The sequence below is a fragment of the Heterodontus francisci genome, chromosome 1, assembly GCF_036365525.1.
Source record: "Heterodontus francisci isolate sHetFra1 chromosome 1, sHetFra1.hap1, whole genome shotgun sequence".
Lineage (NCBI taxonomy): Eukaryota > Metazoa > Chordata > Chondrichthyes > Heterodontiformes > Heterodontidae > Heterodontus > Heterodontus francisci.
The window spans coordinates 275,529,982-275,549,784 of record NC_090371.1 but is presented as its reverse complement, the minus strand read 5'-3'; the positions used below and the strand labels follow the sequence as shown (position 1 = coordinate 275,549,784).

Genomic DNA, 19,803 nt, shown 5'->3' with positions numbered 1-19,803 from the left:
CACAAAAGTGCTACTATTGAGCCAAAGTGAATAATGTGCTGTTAGGGTGAGCTTCAAACAAGTTCATGAGTTGTTAAGCCCAGTAATTTGGTGTTAATGAGGTTGTGAAAGGCACTATAAAGATGTAAGCATTATTAATATTTTGGTCCCCTCCCTGGTGAACATTGCTGGCATTGGGAACAGCGTCCTGTAACTGACATGCCGCCTAGCATCAGTATTTTCAGGGCCTCCTGTCTCCGTTTCTGCCTTTGGAGGGGCCCCGACCATTCAGATCCCAGTATCAAGTGATAAATTTAAGAACCTCGTTGCAACTAACATACCTCTTTTGAGATATATTCAGGATTATAAAATTTTTCATAATATGATCAGGACTCAAGAATCTGAATAATCAGTGATATATTAAGATCTTTGGTGCCTGATCTTAATGATTCAGGGCACCAGCACAGTATGAACTTTGTGTGCAGAAATTGCTGGTACACACTACCATACATGTACAGATCTCCATATTAAACAGTGTCTTGGTGGTTTTTCTTGGGCCGTCTGCCAATTCTTTCATAAGCCCCCTTTTGATCATCTGTCTTTGCAAAAAGTCCCATGAAATGCCAAATGTTTTTATGCACGTTTGTGAACCATTTGATCTCTCCTAGAATATTTCTCAGTTTAATTAAAAATATATGGCAATTATTTTTGATCTTCCCTCCTTGCTTCATTTGCCTGGAATTCTATTTTGATTTCAGCTTTTACACTGTCTCGAAAATAGCCGCTTCACAAATAGTAGACCAGAGTTTATTTCCAAAGTTCGTTTGACTCTTCCTGTTCCCTTTAATCTCAAAAAACAACCCAGAAACATTAAGCTTTTCAGATGCTTTATTTTTTTATTCCATTGCTTGTGGCAGTCTGGTAAAATAATTTGAAAAAATTATAAATAGATAACTGCAAATGATTTTTCAGTGACTATAGCTATATTCTTAATGACCTGCTATTGAACTTTCTATAGGTAATTTCAGAAATGAAGAACAACAGCATGTACGATGATTGTCTGTACCTCGAGCTATCCCACCACACAGAAGACAGGGTTTTTCCTCTCCACACATCCATTGTTTTGTTTCTAATGTCCTATTGTGACACCACATCGATTAAGGTGTTCCTTGTACCCAATGAAGACACTGATGGCAGTCCCTTTTGGAAGAAAGGAATGCCAGCCAATATTCCTACCAACATCCTTTCCCAGGAGGAGCTGCCTCCAGTGGTTCGGAGTTGTCGTTTGCCTGCTCTGGTGAAAAAGGATGGGAATTTTTGTCGAGCTGGGCTTGCTGTGGTATTGAGACACATTATACAGAGGACTTGTGATACAGGCTGCAACAGGAAAGATGTCTCTGAGCTGCTTGGCTTCAAAAAGACCTGCTTAAAGGCTTGTGCTGAGGTGAGTATTTAAGAATGTAGGAACAGGAGAAGGCCATTCAGCTCCTCGAGTCTGTTCTGTCTTTTAGTTGGATCTTGGATGATTTGTCTATTTACTCAACTTTGTTCCATATCTCTTGATAGCCTTACTTTATAAAATCTATCAATCTCAATCACCAAAATTTTTATGTCTCAGCATCTACAGCCTTTTGGGGGAAGTGAGATCCAGATTTCTGGTTCCACTGCCCTTTGTGTGGAAAAAGTGCTTTTTGATTTCACTCCTAAATGGCAGTTTTTAAGGGAAGAAAGGATAAAGACTGGAAACGGAGGAAGATACAGGGCTGTAGGGAGTGTGCAGTGCAGTTGACATTTTTAGGTTAGTCTCACAAAGAGTTGGCATTCTTCATTCACCTGAGGAAATAGTTTCTCTGTATTTACCTTATCAAATCCCTTTATTATTTTGATAGCCTCTGCCCACTCTGTTGTGTTGGAGGGGACTTCCTATTGGTAGGATTTCCCAATTTTTCCCGGACCATATCAGACAAGGCATGCCACTGCAAGTTGGTATGCTGACTCAGATGAGATGTTCCGCCCTTCCAAAAAGGAAGGGTGTTGGCCCCATTGGAGAATACAGGCCTGGAAGATAACTCACTTATTTAGTAGCTTATCAGATCGCAAAGCATTTCACATGCAATGAATTTCTTTGAATACATGGAGGGTTGTTGGAGCAGAGGATGCTTTGGGAATAGTTGCGGCAGATCCCACTGTAGTTTTTAAGGGAAGACTGGATAAAGATGGGAAACAGAGGAAGATACGGGGCTATATCTGTAGGGACTGTGCAGTGCAGTTGACATTTTTAGGTCTCACAAAGAGCTGGCACTGACGTTATGGTCCAAGTAGCCTCTTATGTACACTGGCATGATCCTATGGAATTACAGTGATGAGTGTTCTATAGGCAAATATTTTGCACCCACTGAGATTCCATAACCAGCAATTATTGAATGATTAGTTAATTTGTTTTTGATGATAGTTGAGGGGAGGAATGTTGACCGGAATGCTCTCCAAATAGTGCCATAGGATCTTTGAAATCACCCTGAACCACTGAAACAGGCAGCTTTTTGCTGCAGTGCCTCATCTGAGGGATAGCACCTCTGATCATGCAGCAGATTCTCCGCCCTGCTGTAATTTTATGGACTCAAGTCTTGGGCTGGGGCTTGAACCCACATGCTGTGACTTGAAGGTGAGACTGTAAACTGAACATGAGCACCTTTTATTTACACAAACTACTTTTCCTTCCTTTGGTCATTGTGAAATTGTTTTCAGGTGCTTTTTGCCAGCAGTGATACATTTATAGTCTGCTGTACAGAATTAAAATATTAAGAAAGGCCTTTAAAGAGAAAGTGAGTTTCTGGTTGGGATCAGGGCACTAGTTAAATATTTGTCTTAATTCTGCTGCCCAATAGATGATTAAGGAAGCAGTGCCTGGGGATTTGATGGCCTAGATTTGATTCCAATGCAGTGATCAGAGATATAGTGGGAAAATACTTTTCAGTTGGCAAGTGGGACTTTTTCAGAAAAGTAAAATTAACCATTTGCTCACCAAAAACTGTTAAGATACCTTTAAACTGACTTGGAAATTTTTGTTACAATATTACATAAGATAGTGAATTTTCAATGTCCTGTATTTTTTGGCTGTGTTCAGTTCCCTGTTGTACCAATTTCCTGCTGCATCTCAAGGTACTGCCTTACTGTATGAGGTGAGCAGTGCACATTTCGAGGAGGTCTAAGATGGCAGCTATTCATGCGTTCAGTCTATGTATAAATGCCTGTCGCCTCAGATGATGGGAGCTGGAAAATAATGAGACTATCCAAGATTCATTGTAACTAGTCAATTCTCCATGGTGTTGCATATAGGGAATTAAGATCAAGTGAAGTCTTCAGGTGATGTGGAGTTGTAAGGTGGGGATAATTGGACTAGGGTGAATAAATATAATTCAGTCCTCATTTTAAAATCATATTCTTCCCTTTCCACTGGCAGGGAGAATAGAATTAAGCAAGACAGATTTACATGGACAGTTTCTATTTTAAGTGTGGACATGGGTTATTATGAAAAATGTTGACAGGAATTGTGCACAGACATAAGGTCAGTTATATAAATAGCTGCCTCTTGTGGAATGTAGAGTACATTGTTCAGAGATGCTGTATACAGTTAATTAACTGGTACTTTCAGGTTTTACTCTAAGTGCTGACATTTATTTTTAATTTAATTGGAAAGCCTTAGCATGTAAGACAAAGCTTATCACATAGAAGTAATAGCATCTACAGCATAGAAACAGTCTATTTGACCCAGCTGATCTATGCCGGCATTAATGTTCTACACAAGCCTCCTCCCACTCTTCATCTAACCCGGCAAAGCTGCTTTGGACAATACTTATTTTAATAAGATACAGTAAAGGCACAGCATTGGTATTTGTGTGTTGGTTGGTAATATCCCCATGTACAATCATTGTTTTAACTGATGGAAATGAGAAGGCAATAGTTTAATTTTGCATGTTTTGTTAAGGTGTAGGGCAAGTATTAATCTATAAGAGATGCTGCTGGGATATGTAAGGAGAAATTCTGGGAGATGATGGTACTTTTTAAAAATATTATTAGAGAAACCTTCTTGGTGCTTTAATATTCTGCAGTGTGTGAAATATTTGGTTTTAAGCAAAATCTACTTTATGTATTCAAGTATTTATTGTGTTTTTTGCAGTAATAGGACAGCTGCATTTTTCACTCAACGTAAGTAAAAGTTACTTAACTCCAACATTTGCAATCTTTTTTCAGAGAATGTTGAATATCAAAGCTAACAACATCTGTCTCCAGTAACATTGTCATAGAGTGTTGTGTTACAGAGAATGCAGTACAACACACAGAGACTGCTTTATTTCATAATGTCATTAGAGAGGACGTTTGATAGCAGAGGAATTTCTTGTGCTTTGTGTCAAATTCTTTGAATGGGAGGGAACAGTAATCTCCAAATGGTAGGACTGACTTTTCCCAATAGTCAGTTCTGCACGGTCTCATGTGGGAGAAATATCAGATAAACCAAAGGTCATTTCCATAGTTAGGTGTCACTGTTCATTCTCTGTCTACTGATGGTGGGTGTGTTAACAGCAGGTTCTAATGAGCCAGTGACCTTTCCATGCATTTGAATTATTTTGAGTTTTTATTGTTCCTGATCCGTTTTGCTTGATTTAGTGGACTAATTGTGCAGGGTTATGGGGAGAAGGTGGGGGAATGGAACTGAGTGAATTGCTTTTTCGGAGAGCTGGTGTGGACACAATGGGCTGAATGGCCACCTTCTGCACTGTGATTTTGTGATTTGGTGGCCAGTCAGGGCACAAGATTAGCAATAGGAGATTCAGGTCTCTACAAAATCAGTCTGCAACGCCAAACTTTAAAATGAGGCAACAACAGCAACTTGCATTTATATAGCACCCTGGAAGAAGTAAAACATCCCAAGTCACTTCACAGGTGCATTGTCAGACCAAATTTGACAGCGAGACATATAAGAAGATATTAGGGCAGGTAGCCAAAAGCTTGGTCACAGAGGTAAATTTTAAGCTGATGAGGAGAGAGATACGTAGAGAGGTTTAGGGAGGGAATTCGAGAGCTTAGGGCCTAGGCAGCTAAAGACATGGCTGCCAACGATGGCAAAGAAAATCAGGGGTGTACGAGGGACCAGAATTAGAGGAACACAGATCTCGGAAGGTTGTAGATCCGGAGGAGATTACAGAGATAGGGAATTAAGCAAGAAGTTCCAGTAGGTTAAGAAAGATGGTCCTGCATTTATATGGCATCTTATCATATCCTGCAGAAACATTTTAAGCAATAGACATACAGTGAAATACTTTTGAGAGGCAGTGATTGTTGTTATGCAGGTGACTGCAGCTGCTACTGTTCTCCAGTAAGATCCTACAAACATTTATGAAATGAATGACTGGCTAATCTGCTTTTAATAGTGCATTTTTGGAGAGAAATGTTAGTGAACAGTCACTTTCTTCTTCATATAGGAGCACAGAATGTTTAACATCCAGTCGACAGAACAAAATTAGAGATCATCGTCACCTTTTAGGAATTTAATCTCTTGTTCCCTCACGATTGTGCAAGGGCGGAAGTCTTCAACAATTGTTAGATTTTAGAGACTAACCCTCTCCGTACTATTAATTTCTATTTTGCGTGTTACAGTTCTTTGTTTTATTACTTTTAGTGCTATTTATAGCTGATGATTGACCTTTAGAGGACAGTGTAAAATCTATTTTGCATTTGGAATGAATTTTGGTCAAATCAATCATACATTACTGGAAGCAATCCAGCACAAAATAGTGTAAAAAAAGCTAGGAAGTAGTTTTTTTTCTCCTGTGTCCTATTTTGCTTCCATATTTGGTAATTCCCAGTGAAAAGCCATATCTTGTGCCATTGTTCAGTCATCAGGCTTTTGAAGGCATATTTTGTTTGACCCTTGATTTTATTTTATTACTGATTTGCTAAGGAATTATTATTACAGATAGGAACTGTTAAATATTTTTCCATCTTAAGTTTTACTGGCCTATCTGTCGCATTGTACATGGGCAGTGAAGACCAAGTTTAATCTTAAGGTGAAGTAGGTTGGAGGACAGGGGATAGTTGGATCAGGGAGGTTGGATGTAATTCAGTCCCCATTTTAAAGTTGTACATTGAGTCATTAATTTTGTTTTACATTTTCATTATAAATTGCTATATCTACGTGTGTAATGGAAACTGCCTTTGTTAACTTATCATGCTGTAGCTGCAACCTGCTGTTAGTGGTGCTGCTACAATGCTGTCACTGGCAGGGCGGTATAAAATCGGTGTGACAAGTTTACATAGGCAATTGTTATAGGAAGAAAAACTTGCAATTATATAGTGCCTTTTATGACCTTTATGGCCCACACTTTTGAAGTGTAGCCACTGTTGGAATATAGGAAATGCTGCACCCAATTTGCACACAATAAGCTTCCATAAACAGCAATGCAATCACGTCCAGTTAATCTGCTCTTTTTAGTGATGTTGGTTGAGGGATAAGTATTGGCAAAGTCGCCCTGCTCTGCTTTGAAATAATGCCAAGGGATATTTTTCAATCACTGGAGAGAGCAGACAGGACCTCGGTTTAACATCTTATCTGAAAGATGGCACCTCCAACAATGCAGGTGTCCTTCAGTACCGTACTGAAGTGTTGGCTTAGATTTCCATAGTCATTTGTAATGGAAAAAGTTGACAAGAAATGATTGCAGATACAAGATTTCACCATAGTGTGGTGCTGTACTTTCAATACTCTACAGTTACATCTCGATTCTGTGAACTAATTGTGCATTTTGGTTGCAGAAATTTTATTGTACATTGTTATTATTAAGGCTTCTTGGCATGGTCGTGCTTGCACTGGGAATGTTGGGAGTTTAGTGGTTGAAGCAATTTGTTTCTTGATTCCTAGGTTTAGTGGGGTTGGTGAAAGAGGAATGCTGCCCACTAGTGGCGGGCAGACAGGTAGGATCTGCTGGCTGGGATTTTTGATATCGTCCTAAAATCATTGAAATTTGCAGCACAGAAGGAGCCCATTCAGCCCATCATGTTTGTGCTAGCTGAAAAAGAGCTATCCAGCCTAATCCTTCTTTCCAGCTCTTGGTCTATAGCCCTGTACGTTATGGCACTTCAAGTGCATTTTGAAGTACATTTTAAATGCAATGAGGGTTTCTGCCTGTACCACCCTTTCAGGCAGAGAATTCCAGACACCACCTCCCCTCAGCTCCCATCTAATTCTTTTACCAATTACTTTAAGTCTATGCACCCTGGTTATTGACTTCTCTGTGAAGGGAAACAGGTCCTTCCTAGCCACTCTATCTAGGCCCCTCATAATTTTATTCCCGACGATTAAATCTTCCCTCAGCCTCCTCTGTTCCAAAGAAAGCAACTCCAACCAATCTAATCTTTCCTCATAGCCTAAATTCTCTAGACCTGGCAACATCCTTGTAAATCTCCTCTGTGCCCTTTCTAGTGCAATCACATCCTTCCTGTATTGTGGTGACCTGAACTGTACACAGTAATCTAGCTGTGCCCTAACTAGTGTTTTATACAGTCTAGCATAACACCCCGGCTAAGAAAGGAAAGTATCCCATATGCCTTCTTAACCACCTTATCTACCTGTACTAACTTCAGGGACCTGTGAACATGCACTCCAAAGTTCCTCTGTACTTCTCAGTATCCCACCATTTATTGTGTATTCCCTGTCTTGTTTATCTTCCCCAAATGCATTACCTTACACTTCCTCCGGATGGAATCCCATTTGCCACTTTTCTGCCTTTTTGACCAGTCCATTGATATCTTCCTGCAGTCTACAGCTTTCTTCCTCACTGTCAACAACAGAGCTAATTTTTGTATGATCTGCAAACCTCTTAATCATGCTCCCTACATTTGTGTCTAAATCATTGACATGTGTCACAAAAAGCAAGGGGCCCAATACTGAGCTTTGCAGAACACCACTGGATTGTCTTTTAAGTCAGAACAGCCAGGTTGACTCACAAGCTCAAATACATGTTTAAAAAAAAGATAAAATATTGGACAGATAAGCTGAAATATACAAATTTCATAATTTGGCCATTGTCTTTTTTTAATTTGTTCTTGGGATGGGTGCATTGCTGACCAGGCCAGCATTTATTGCCCATCTCTGATTGTCCTTGAGAAAGTGTTGGTGAGCTGCCTTCTTGAACCACTGCAGTCCATGTGGTCTCATCAAAAACACTAAATAACGTAGGGATGCTGGAATTTTGCCTAGAAAGATCAAAGTAAATCATGGTTTAACTCAATTATATTAAGAGTTTTGAGTATGTGTTAGCCAGAAGACAGCATTGGTTGAACCTGTCTGTTTCAGATATTTTCTATGTCAATATATGTTCCAAACACATTTCATCAATCACCGTGATGCATCCACATCTCATTCTAAACATATTTTACAGGATTGAGTATTGTTCATGATTGTCGTATGTAGATGAAAGTGGAGGGCTATCCTAGCATCTTATAGTTGGTGTCATTTCATACATTCCTTGTATGTCCTGCCCGTTAGATAACGAGTTAGGTTTTTGACTGCTTTTCTCCTCTTCAATACGAAGATTTCACTGAAGTACTCAGTGTTGCATGGTACTTGTAGTGAGTCTGTGGAGGCAGTTTGTACTTTCACATTTAACATTACTGATCTGAGAAACATTAGTATGAATATTTTTCTTGCAGCTTTGTGCTTTTCCAGGTGGTGTGCAAGTTTCTTCCTGTTTCTCTACACTCTTCCCCAGCAGTGTGTGGTCTGGAGTGAATTTACTTTATTGAGGCAGTGGGGCCTGAGTAATGTTTTATGCATTAATCATAAGCGCTTGCAGATGGAGATATTTATTCTGTGCCGATGTTCAAATCTTCTCATTACTTGTCGAGGAATGTTTGTTCACTGTACTCCCCCTTAATTTTTCACCACCTACAATGCATTTTCTGGGGGACTGAGATTTTTGTAGCTTCGTGATATTAATCTTGTCTCTGCACTTATTTTTTATTCATTCTCAGAATATGGGTGTTACTGACAGACCTGGCATTTATTGCTTATCCCCAGTTATGCTTGGGAAGGTGGTGGTGGGCCATCTTCTTGAACCACTGCAGTATGTGTGGTGAAGGCACCCCCACAGTGCTGTTAGATTTAGGGAGTTCAAGGATTTTGACCCAGCCACAATGAAGGAATGCCGATGTATGTCTGAGTTGGAATGGTATGTGACTTGGAGGGAAACTTGGGGTTGATGGTGTTCCCATGACGCTTCTATTTTTTGCCTGGATATTTATAGAGCACAGAACGCGGCCACTCAGCCCGCTGTACTTATGCCAGCTCTTTGAAGGAGCTGGCCAATTAGTCCTACTCCCTACTGTGTCCCCATTGCCCTGCAGTTTGTTTCCTTTTCAAGTATATATCGAATTCCCTTTTAAAACTTACTACTGAATCTGGCTCCACGTCCTTTTCAGACTGTGCATTTCAGGAGTTCCAGGGTTTTAACCCAGTGATGATGAAGGAATGGTGATTTATCTCTGAGTCAGGATGTGTCCTGTGACTTGGAGGAAGTGTGATAGTGTTCCCATGCACCTGCTGCCTATGTCCTTCCAGGTGGTAGAGGTCAGGCTTGGAGCCTAGAGATTTGTGATCAAGAAGTTTCAATTAAGAGATAGCTTTCCTGCAGTTATCTGAAGTTAGGTTGCATAGACAATGGACAATGCTTTGGCCCCAGGTTTGGAATCTAGTGTGAATGTGAATGAACAGAAAATCTGGAAAGTATCTTAGTGAAGCCGACTACTTGGTTACCCACAGTAGTTTGTTGTATTTTCACACTGTATTGACTAACTGATTATTTTGAGGATAGGGAGGACATTTCCTGAATCTTTGGTAAGATTGCAGGTAGCATTTAGAAGAGATAACTTATCCTGGACAGGACATTAATTTTCAATGTGTTGGTGCATATTGTCCACCTGATAGGGAAACAGGATATATCAACTGTCATCATTTAGGATTTGAAAATGCAGCAGGAAGTTGACATCATACATACATCAGGGTATCTGGGGTTAATTTTAATTTTGAGCATGCTTAATACTTTTGAGGTTCCCTTGTAAGGGGAAGCTGGGGCAAAACATTTGTCTAGTGTGTTATGACAATGTGAGAAAGGTGTCTAGGGGTCCCACTCAGCCTTCACCTGGTCTTACCGTAACAGAGTTTAATTTTAAATGCACTGTGTTTTTAGCTTCCCCTTGGTGAATCCTTGTTCACTGCTTTCCAATTATAAGGCAAAGAAACCAGCACAAACAGGTTTTCTTCGGTTTAAAGAAGAAAAGTTGAAATTTATTATACTTAAACTCTATTTCGGTTGGCGCCTACGGATACACGACGTGCCCTCGCTAGCATACATACGCGATATGCCCACGCAAATAGAACAGAAAAGAGCAGAAGAAAAATAAAGTGGAAAAGTTTGAGGCAATATCTGAAGAGTTTTTGTTACGATTCTTCAAGCTCACTGTCGAGTCCTTGATTGTAGGCAGTTCTTGCTTTTCTTTGGGGCCCAGTATTCTTAAACCTTGTTCGCTGTATGAGACTTTTCTCTCTTTGGGTTCATGCGTCTTCAGTGGATTCAGAGGCTTGTGAGAAAGAGATGGGAGCAGACAGGAGAGATCTTTTCAGTCCAGGCGCAAACAGTCTTTGAGTTCAGTGTGTGCAATCCAGGTTGTCAAGCAGGTTGGTCATGTGACTAACTGGTCTGACCACGTCTTGGCTCTGTGGATTGTATCATCTTAGCAGGACCTGGAATGCGCTTCCCTGCCTTCACTGCCTGGTGCTCAAAGTCCGTGTGGGTAAAATGGATAAGGGAAGTAACCTCTCTTGGCCCTATGGGTGTGTAAATCTCTTCCAGCCAAGTGTCTGGCAGCCCTTGTAACAGGCCTTCTCTTCTTCTCAGCAACAATTTGAAATTTAATGTCCATGTGGCGAAATTATTATGCCTCATTCTTGGCAGGGTGAGGTCTAGCATATCAAGTGTTACGGCCACATGGTGAGGGGTTTGGGTGGCTCCCACTGTTCCACTCCCACCTGACCACAAGAAGTGTTTTTTTTGTTGTTATTAGGGTTTAACCCCTTTGTGTTTTATTTTTGTCAGATAAACAGACAGCAACAGGTTTTCTTTTAGATTTAAAACAGAAATTCAAAGGTTTCAGGGGTTACGGTAAAACTGTTGAATTTTCTGCTAAGTCAAGTTCTCGTTGGTTGCAGACTTGAAGTGTTGTAGCTTTCTCTCTTGATTGAAAGTTCAGTTGAGCACAGTGGATCACTTCTTATTCACTGCTGCATAAGTATAGACGTAGAATTCTATAGCAGGGCACGTCCACTCTGGTTTGCTGGAATTCCCCCAGCCCCTTAGCTGGAAAAGCTTCTTGGATGCTTCCTTCTGGGTTGCTCTCACTCTCGCTCTCGCTAAGGCTGCCTTTTAAGGTAAAAATTTGCTACATCTCGCCTCTGCTGGGAAACAGGGATTTTCTTCCCTGTAGTGACTGACAATGGCCCCTTCACAATGTGGCTACTTCACACCTTCTTTGTTTCAGAAGAACCCATTCAATTCAGAAATGTTTTAGGATATGTGTAGGATGGGTGCAATTGACACCTTTTAGCTTTGAAGGTATTTGAAGGCCAGGTCTTTTACCTTCGGTGGCCATTTTGGAGCACATTGTTCCCTTTTTAAAAGTTAAACGAAAGGTCCATTTTTTAAAAAGACAAGGTCGATTTTTATAACTCTCCAGTTTTAGTCCGTAATTTTTCATCATCGCACTTCTTGTACGCGTGACACTAGTCACTCTGCTCTGGATATACATGACTTTGTGATTTCTTTTGTGACTTCTAGCCAATAGAGATTTATCCAAAGTAGGTGGGGAAGAGAGAGTTTGGAGATAAATGACAGAAGTCATTTGAATGGAAGAAGCCAACTTTATCATTGAAGTTTAATTCATGTATGTCTTCACTGATGTTTACATGCCACTGCCAGACATCCAGACAACAATGGTGAAAAAGGAACATAGGAACAGGAGTGAGCCATTTAGCTCCTCGAGCCTGTTCTTCCATTGAGTGAGATAATGTCTGATCTGTGACCTAACTCCACAAACCCACTTTGCCTATATCCTTTAATACCTTTGGTCAACAAAATCTATCAATCTCAGATTCAAAATTAACAGTTGATCCTGGCATTAATTGCCATTTAAGGAATAGAGTTCCAAACGTCTACCACCCTTTGTGTATAGAAATGTTTACTAATTTCACTCCTGAAAGGCCTGGCTCTATAGTCTATGCCCCTTAGTCCTAGATTCTTCAACCAACAGAAATAGTTTCTCTCTACCTACCCAATCTGATCCCCTTAATATTTTGAAAACTTCGATCTAATCATCCCTTAACCTAAATTCCAGGGAATATATATCACCCTGCTTTGCTTCTGTGTGCTGTAGCTGATGAGGTTTTTATATTGTTGATTGGCACTGACACCTAGAGTGCAGAGTAACAGATAGTAAATAATTTGATGGATGGTTCTGTGGGCCGCACAGACAGTGTAGTTTATAGGGACTGCCAACTAAGATTTGTATTCTCGGAAGATCATTTTCATGATATTGCCTAGAACAATTTGTAGCATGCACTGGGTTTGAACTCCTAGAATCATAGAAAGTTTAAGGCACAGAAAAAGGCCACTTGGCCAACATACAAAAAAAATTACAGACGGATCAAAAGCCATTGCTCAATCCAGCCGGTTCCATGCAATGATGATGCATTATGGATCACAGTACATACACGCTGCACCCCACCCGGAGCCATGTAATCTCCTGGGAGAGGCAAATAAACAGATAAAAGCAGAGACCAATTAGCAGGGTAAAAACTGGAACATACCTCTCCAAGCCCCTTAGGCAATCAAATCTGGTCCAGGGGGCCATCAAATCCCTGATTAATATCATAGGCTCCTACCTCTTGTACAATGTGATTTCTGCCCCAGCCAGAAACAGGTCCAGCTCTTGTGTGAAGGAATTCAGTAAATCAGTGTTCACTGCACAAACCGGCAGTCTGTTTCACAGGTCCACTAATCTCTGTGGAAAGAAAAACCTCCTAACATCCAACCTAAGTCTGTCCTTACATAACTTGACCCTGGTCCTCCCTAACCTGCTCTATTGAAACATTCTACTCCCTAAATTAGAGCTGTAGCAGAATGCGAGTTATCAAATAGACTGAATTTTTTCAGTCCATCAGAATGAAACAAGGTATTTAGTTATTTACGCAGATGTGTATCAGGTGATATGAATATCGTTGTGGGAATGTGCACTGAGCCATACAGACTAGAGCATCTCAGTTTTAGTTGCTACCCTGCTGCTTTGGCTGATCTCAGCTGAGTTGAATGGTAGGGGATATCTGTCAGCCTCTGTGCTCTCGGGTTATGAAGGATTAAATTCAGCCGGGGTTCCTGCTTTTGATTGTGCATTGAGCCCTGCTGAAAAACTTCTGTATGTGAGTGCTGGTTGAAGACAGGATCAGGTTCGGCCTTAATGCCCACCCCTTTCCATGGTACAATAGCTATTAACCCTCACTGTTCAGGTTCACATGCAAAAATTGCACTGGTTCTTCTGCTGTAACTTTGTAATATAGTACAGAAAAAAGACTTGTTGACAGCCAGACTTAAAATGAAAAGAAGACCCCTGGGTGGTATGAAAAGATCAAATATACTGATGTACATAATGGCGAGTGGCTTTGCACCTCAGCTGATGAGCAGGGAATGGGCACTGTATCAGAGCCCTTAAAATAAAGTTCGATAAAGACAAAAGTGCAAAAATGGAAAACATCAACAAGTAAGTGCTTTATGTTCTGATTACTAGAAGACCTTTGTTCTTTAAGGTCAAAGAAGCTATGTATTACTGTCAGATTAAGGTGCTGCATGATCGTGTGATCCCCGTACTGTTGGTTATTTTGAAGGTTTTGCTTCCTGTTCAGTCTAGTAGTAATCTTACTCTGTACTTTGGCCTAGATTTTATACAATAAAAATAAGCGCGCGTCAAAAAATATAAACAAATTGATTTAATGTATTAAGAACCTACTTTGGTGCATACTTCTGTCAACCTGTTCCAATGTAACTTCATGGATCCACAATTACAGTGGAAACTACCTTAAGTAAACTGTAATTTATACTGTAATTAAATCCTGTGCTCACTGGAGGTGCTGCAGTATGACGAGTTTACATAAGCAATTTTTATTATAATTGCAGATACAGAAATTTATAACAGCTAAAATTAAGGTCAGAATGCATAATTTTAACATGGCAACTGTATTACACCTGTGCTTTCTCGTCTGATTGTCCCCACTTCACCTGAAAGTTACACTTGGATTTAACTCCCTGAGTGCAACTCGATGGGACATTGTTACATCTATCTCAGTGACCATCATTGCTTGCTGTGCTATAATCATTTCTTATAATGTAGCACAAATTATGATGAATTATGCATTTGCATCAGCTGTAGCACTCTTGCCTCTGAGTTACAAGGTCTGGGTTCAAGTCCCACTCCAGGAATGGAGCACAAATATCAAGGCTGACACTCCAGTGCAGTACTGAGGAAGCGCTGCATTGTCAGAGGTGCCATCTTTTGGATGAGACGTTAAACCAAGGCTCCATCTGCCTGCGAGTGAATGTAAAAGATCCCATTGTACTATTCGAAGAAGAGCAGGGAGTTATCCCCAGTGTCCTGTCCAATATTTATCTCTCAATCAACATCACAAAAACAGATTATCTAGACATTATCACATTGTTGTTTGTGGGAGCTTGCTGTGCACAAACTGGCTGCCATGTTTCCTACATTACAAGAGTGACTACACTTCGAAAGGACTTCATTGGTTGTAAAGTGCATTGAGACATCAGGTGGTTGTGAAAAGCGCTATATAAATGCAAGTCTTTTTTTAACAGGAATAATGTGTTTTCTATTTCTGGCAGGTGAGCCAGTGGACCAGGCTGTGTGAGATTAGCATTCCGCTGGCTGTGGAAGGCTTCCTCAAGAATTTGCGTGACCAGAGAGCAGACATTCCGCCTGAGATCCTGCACCTAGAGCACAAATTCGGAGAGCCCGTCCGAGTTCATAACGATGACAAGATTCGTAGGCAGAAGTTGCAACTGTTATCCAAAGAAAAAAATAAGGAGCCCATCGAAAAGGGATCTGAAAGATTACTCGGATGTTACTCCGATAGAGGGGCTGACACAGCTCGAGATTCAAAGAAGGAAAATAAGGATACAGAGGTGGCCAGCCTGGAGCTGAGGACAGCTCTGTCAAAACTAACTGTGGAGCAAGTACCAACTGTGATCAGCAGGGAGCAGTCCTGCATTAGAAAAGTGAAAACTGCTGATCTTCCACCACTGGAACATGTATTTGCTGAGGGGCTTTATTTTACTCTCACAGATGTCGTCCTATTGCCCTGTCTCCACTACTTTTTTGTGAGTTCCTCATTATTTGATTTGTTAATTGTTTTTTTAACTTGCATTCAGTGGTAAGTTTGTATTTTTTCTTTTAATTTTGAAAATAGTTCAGTTGACCTTTATTTTACAGTCTGCATTGGCATTCTTTAAAATCATTATCTAACATTATTTTTGCAGAAGAATGAAAGCTCTGCTGAAAAAAATTGATTACTTTTTTAAAAAAAAGCAATTTGCTTGTAATGCTCAGAACTGTAGTTTTCCCTCACTTTGTGCAGAGCATGAAAAACTTTGAGTTCAAAGTCAGGATATTTTGGCAATGTTTTTGCATTTACGGTCTTGCTATTTTGCTATCTCTTTGTCCTGACAAATGGTTCTGTAGGAACAGGAGTAGGCCATTTATCTCCTCGAGCCATTCAATTCAATCATCTGATCTGTACCTCAACTCCATTTACCCACCTTTGTTCCATATTCCCTGATAACTTTGCCTAACAAAAACCCGGTGCGCTCAGACTTGAAAATTTCAATTGTCCACCAGGATCCACAGCCTTTAGGGGGGGGGAAGAGAATTCCCAATTTCCACTTTTCTGTGTGAAAAAGTGCTTCCTGATTTCACTCCTGAACGGCCTAGCTTTAATTTTAAAGTTGTGTCCCCTTGTGGACTCGCCATCAGAGGAAATAACCCTCTGGTACTGTGACAAGGTGTCTATTCCTTATGTCTGAGTAAACCTAGAATATTTCAGCAGATTGTTTGATCTCGGGAGAAATTGGGAGGAGAAAGAGTGTGACAGTTGAGCCTCACATAATATCCATACATGTAGACTTCCCATTAAAGTCAGGAATCGGCAGCAGGCCTAGCTCAGGGTACTGTAATCAGTTTTAGCTTTACCCTTGGTACTGTTGTTTAACTCAGGGCAACCAGGGCTCAAACCCAGGACCATCCTATTCTGTGAGGCTCAGTGTCACACTAGGTGACGCATTCACTCGCTGTGCTATTAGATGCACTGGGACGTTCTGCTCGGGTTCTTATGATCTCACGCTATAATATTGGTGGAAGAATGGCTCTTCCGGCTGTTTCTCTGGGGTTTCTGCAACCATTTGCTGGGATTCAGATACTGCCACTGAGGTTTTACACAGGCCTCTCCCCCACCCCACCTTCCCCATATCAGCTTCACACTTATCTTACTGTTCTGTGTGCATTTACTAACAATTTGTTATAATGTGAGGGACATTGCACCACCTGTCATTGAGCTGCCAGATAGAATGACAGTCAGAGGGATGCACTCGCCACTGACATCTGTGGACTGGAAACTAATTGTGCTGTGTCCCCTTTTAAATATTGACTCTTTTTGCTAATTTGGGATTTAAATTTACTCCGTTTGCCTCTGTTAGTGAAAAGTTTGGGAAATTCTTCCATGTAAGTACCATTATAAGTCACTTCAGTAAAATCACTTCTTAACTTCACACAGAGAAAATATACCCCATATATGGGAAGAGAGAGCAAACAATGCTTGATGCTACGAGGGCTTGCAGTGAGTATAAGTTATACAATACTGTCAGATTGTCACTGCAATGATTGTGTAGCATTTTATAACTCCTCCTTAACCTTCTTTTATCTTGAACCAGCAAAGCTGCTGAAAGCCCTTCACCCTACCTTAAAGCATATACAATTGAAGAATTAATCGAAAAGATAATTACTTTCTCTTGTAATATTTTTATTTGATAATGTTCCATTTGGTGAATTGGAAGAAAAATCTCTGCTCTGTAAAGCTTTTATGTTTTACTATTCTTTTAGAAACAATTGTTTCCATACTTTCCCCACAAGAAATGAGGCTGCTACTATACATTTTTCTGATAGTGCAATCTAGTCAAACAAGCAATTTTAATGTTTTAAATGCAAGATAATAAGATTGTAGATTTAGAACCAATATATGGCTGCTCATGTCACAGCAGTGACATTTTGAGTCCAAACTGAAGTTTGCTCCCTCATTTCTCAGAACTAAAGTGCATGAATTCCATTTTCATAGATAACCACAATCTATCTGCTTTCTCATAAGAACATTCAGGCCTGGATTTTGTAGCAGTAAGGACGGTGAAACAGTCAGCTGTTGCCATTGTTACTCCTCTGACACTAACAGCAACTTCTGGAGTCTGCACATGTGCAGTTAAATGCAGAAATCCAAATGCTTGTGTCAATGATTCTACGTTTCTTCATAGGGTGCATTGTTGACATCCCCCAGACTACAATTAGAAATCACTGAACTGACGAAAACCTGCCCTTTTATGCTATTAAAAATCCTTGAGAAAGTTCATAAATGATGTGTAACTAGGTTTTTAACGGTGTGCTAAGTTCATAGTTACTGCTGAAAATCCTTCCTGATCCTGAAAAACTAATTTTTTATTTGTGGAATGTCACACTTCTCCATTAGGATAAAAAAAATTCCATATACATTTAAAAAAAGATTTTAATTATTATTCCAGCCTCTACCTTAATCCCATGTGTATGTCCCAATCATTTATTTCACTCTCTGAAAAACTTAATTGAGAGTGAAGGATAATCGGTGCATTTTACTACCAGATTTGCCACCTGTGTGAATACTTCAATGCTATGGCTGTTCACCCTGCTTGCTAACATCACTGTTAACACGGACAACTGGAGATCTCCTTGTCTTGGCGCCAGATTTAAACTAATGTCGGGAAAGAGGTTATCTATGCCACAGAGTTTGTTAAATCTTTGTGGGTAGCTTTTCTCGAGGTCAGCTGTGAATGTTGTCACTTTGCCACTGACTGTGAAATCAAGGCTTCAGTCTTATCTTTCGCTTGGTAAAAACATAAGCAGCTGTCTCTTGAAGCCATTGTCTTCAATGTAACTGATCCCATGAGCACCCTTTGGAAGAAAAAAGTCCCTTCTTTATCCTGATATTTGTTTCCCTTGAGATCTGGATTGTTCACCAATGTGAACAGTTTGCTTGAATCTCTCGAGTCAAGTCATTTGAGAGTTATCCTGTACAGTGTAATGCCTATACTTTCAATTGTGGCCACTTAATCAGGTTCCATATATCTGTTATCATGTATCTGATTTTCACATAAAGAATGTCTAAGACTTGGAAGCTGCTAAGTAGGATCAGATAGGAGCTGGGACCAGAGCTACTCATAAGTAATTATCTTAATTCTGCAGGTTAGAGTTTCCACTGAAGCATCAACCTCATGACTCTAGAAAATTGGCTGCTTGAAACTGGAAATGTTCGGAATGTTACAGATCTAGTTTACAAGCTCAGCAGATTTAAGGTAGTTTGCCCGTTTTTCGTTACTGCTGGCTCACTACATGATAATCCAGCTCCCTGGGTAATTGCCATGCACCTTATTTAGTGACTTATTGGAAAGTACAGAATATCGTGTGATGCCACTGAGAGCAAAGCTTGCTTCATTGTAATAAAATGTCAGCTGTAGCTCACTGGGTAGCACTCTTTACTTTGAGTCAGAAGGACGTGTGTTCAAGTCCCTGTCCAGAGATTTGAACACATAATCTCAGCTGACTCCCAGTGTAGTAGAGGCCTGCTTTAGGTTGGGAAAAAGAACCCGACCCGAACCCGACCGAACTACAGCGGACCCGTGTCCGACCCAGCCAGAGTCCCTCCGATTTTGCCCCAAGCCCGACCTGACCCAACCCGAACTCGCCACTACTCGACCCAACCCGACCATCCCTTTACTTACCTTCCTGACACCGAATCTGCCGGAAGCTGCAGCGCAAGTGCGATGACGTTATAGTGACGTCGGTCGCTCACTGCGCAGAATCAGTTTCGTCCTGGACTCCTAGCTCAGGTAAGTTTTTTGAATTTCAATACTTACCAACAGAGCACTTACCGTGTGTGTCCGGCCCGACCTGACCTGAGCCCGAAAGCCGGCCCCAGAAGATGGGCCCGACCCGACCCGAACCCAATACATGTCGTCAGGGCCCGTCGAGTTCGGGTCGGGTAGCAGGCCTCTACAGTGTAGGACTGAAGGAGTGCAGCACTCCATCAGAAGTGCCATCTATTGAATGAGACAATAAATTGAGGGCTTGTCTGCCGTTCTTGGGTGTTTGTAAAAGATCCCATGATACTACTTCAAAGAAGTATTCCCTGTCCTGGCTAATATTTATTTAACCCTTAACCAACATCACTAACACAGATTATCTGGTCATTATCTGTTTGTGGGACCTTGCTGTGTGCAAATTGGCTGCCACATTTCCTACATTGCAACATTGATTACACTTCAAATGTACTCCATTGGCTGAAAAGAGCTTTGGGATAAAAGGTGCTAGATAAATGCAAGTGTCATCAAATACAAAAAAAACCTCGTGATGTAATGATTTAAA

General features: G+C 40.6%; 1 protein-coding gene across 2 annotated transcripts in view; it reads left to right on the top strand.

Moving 5' to 3' along the window:
* gstcd (glutathione S-transferase, C-terminal domain containing) overlaps window positions 1-19,803 on the top strand; it is a 154,665-nt gene that overhangs the window by 769 nt on the left and 134,093 nt on the right. For both annotated transcript variants that reach the window (XM_068045774.1, XM_068045764.1), the window contains exons 2-3: window positions 998-1,423; window positions 14,973-15,467. In XM_068045774.1, coding sequence (XP_067901875.1) covers window positions 1,010-1,423; window positions 14,973-15,467 — 909 coding nt within the window. In that variant the 5' untranslated portion in view covers window positions 998-1,009. The remainder of the gene's footprint in view (window positions 1-997; window positions 1,424-14,972; window positions 15,468-19,803) is intronic.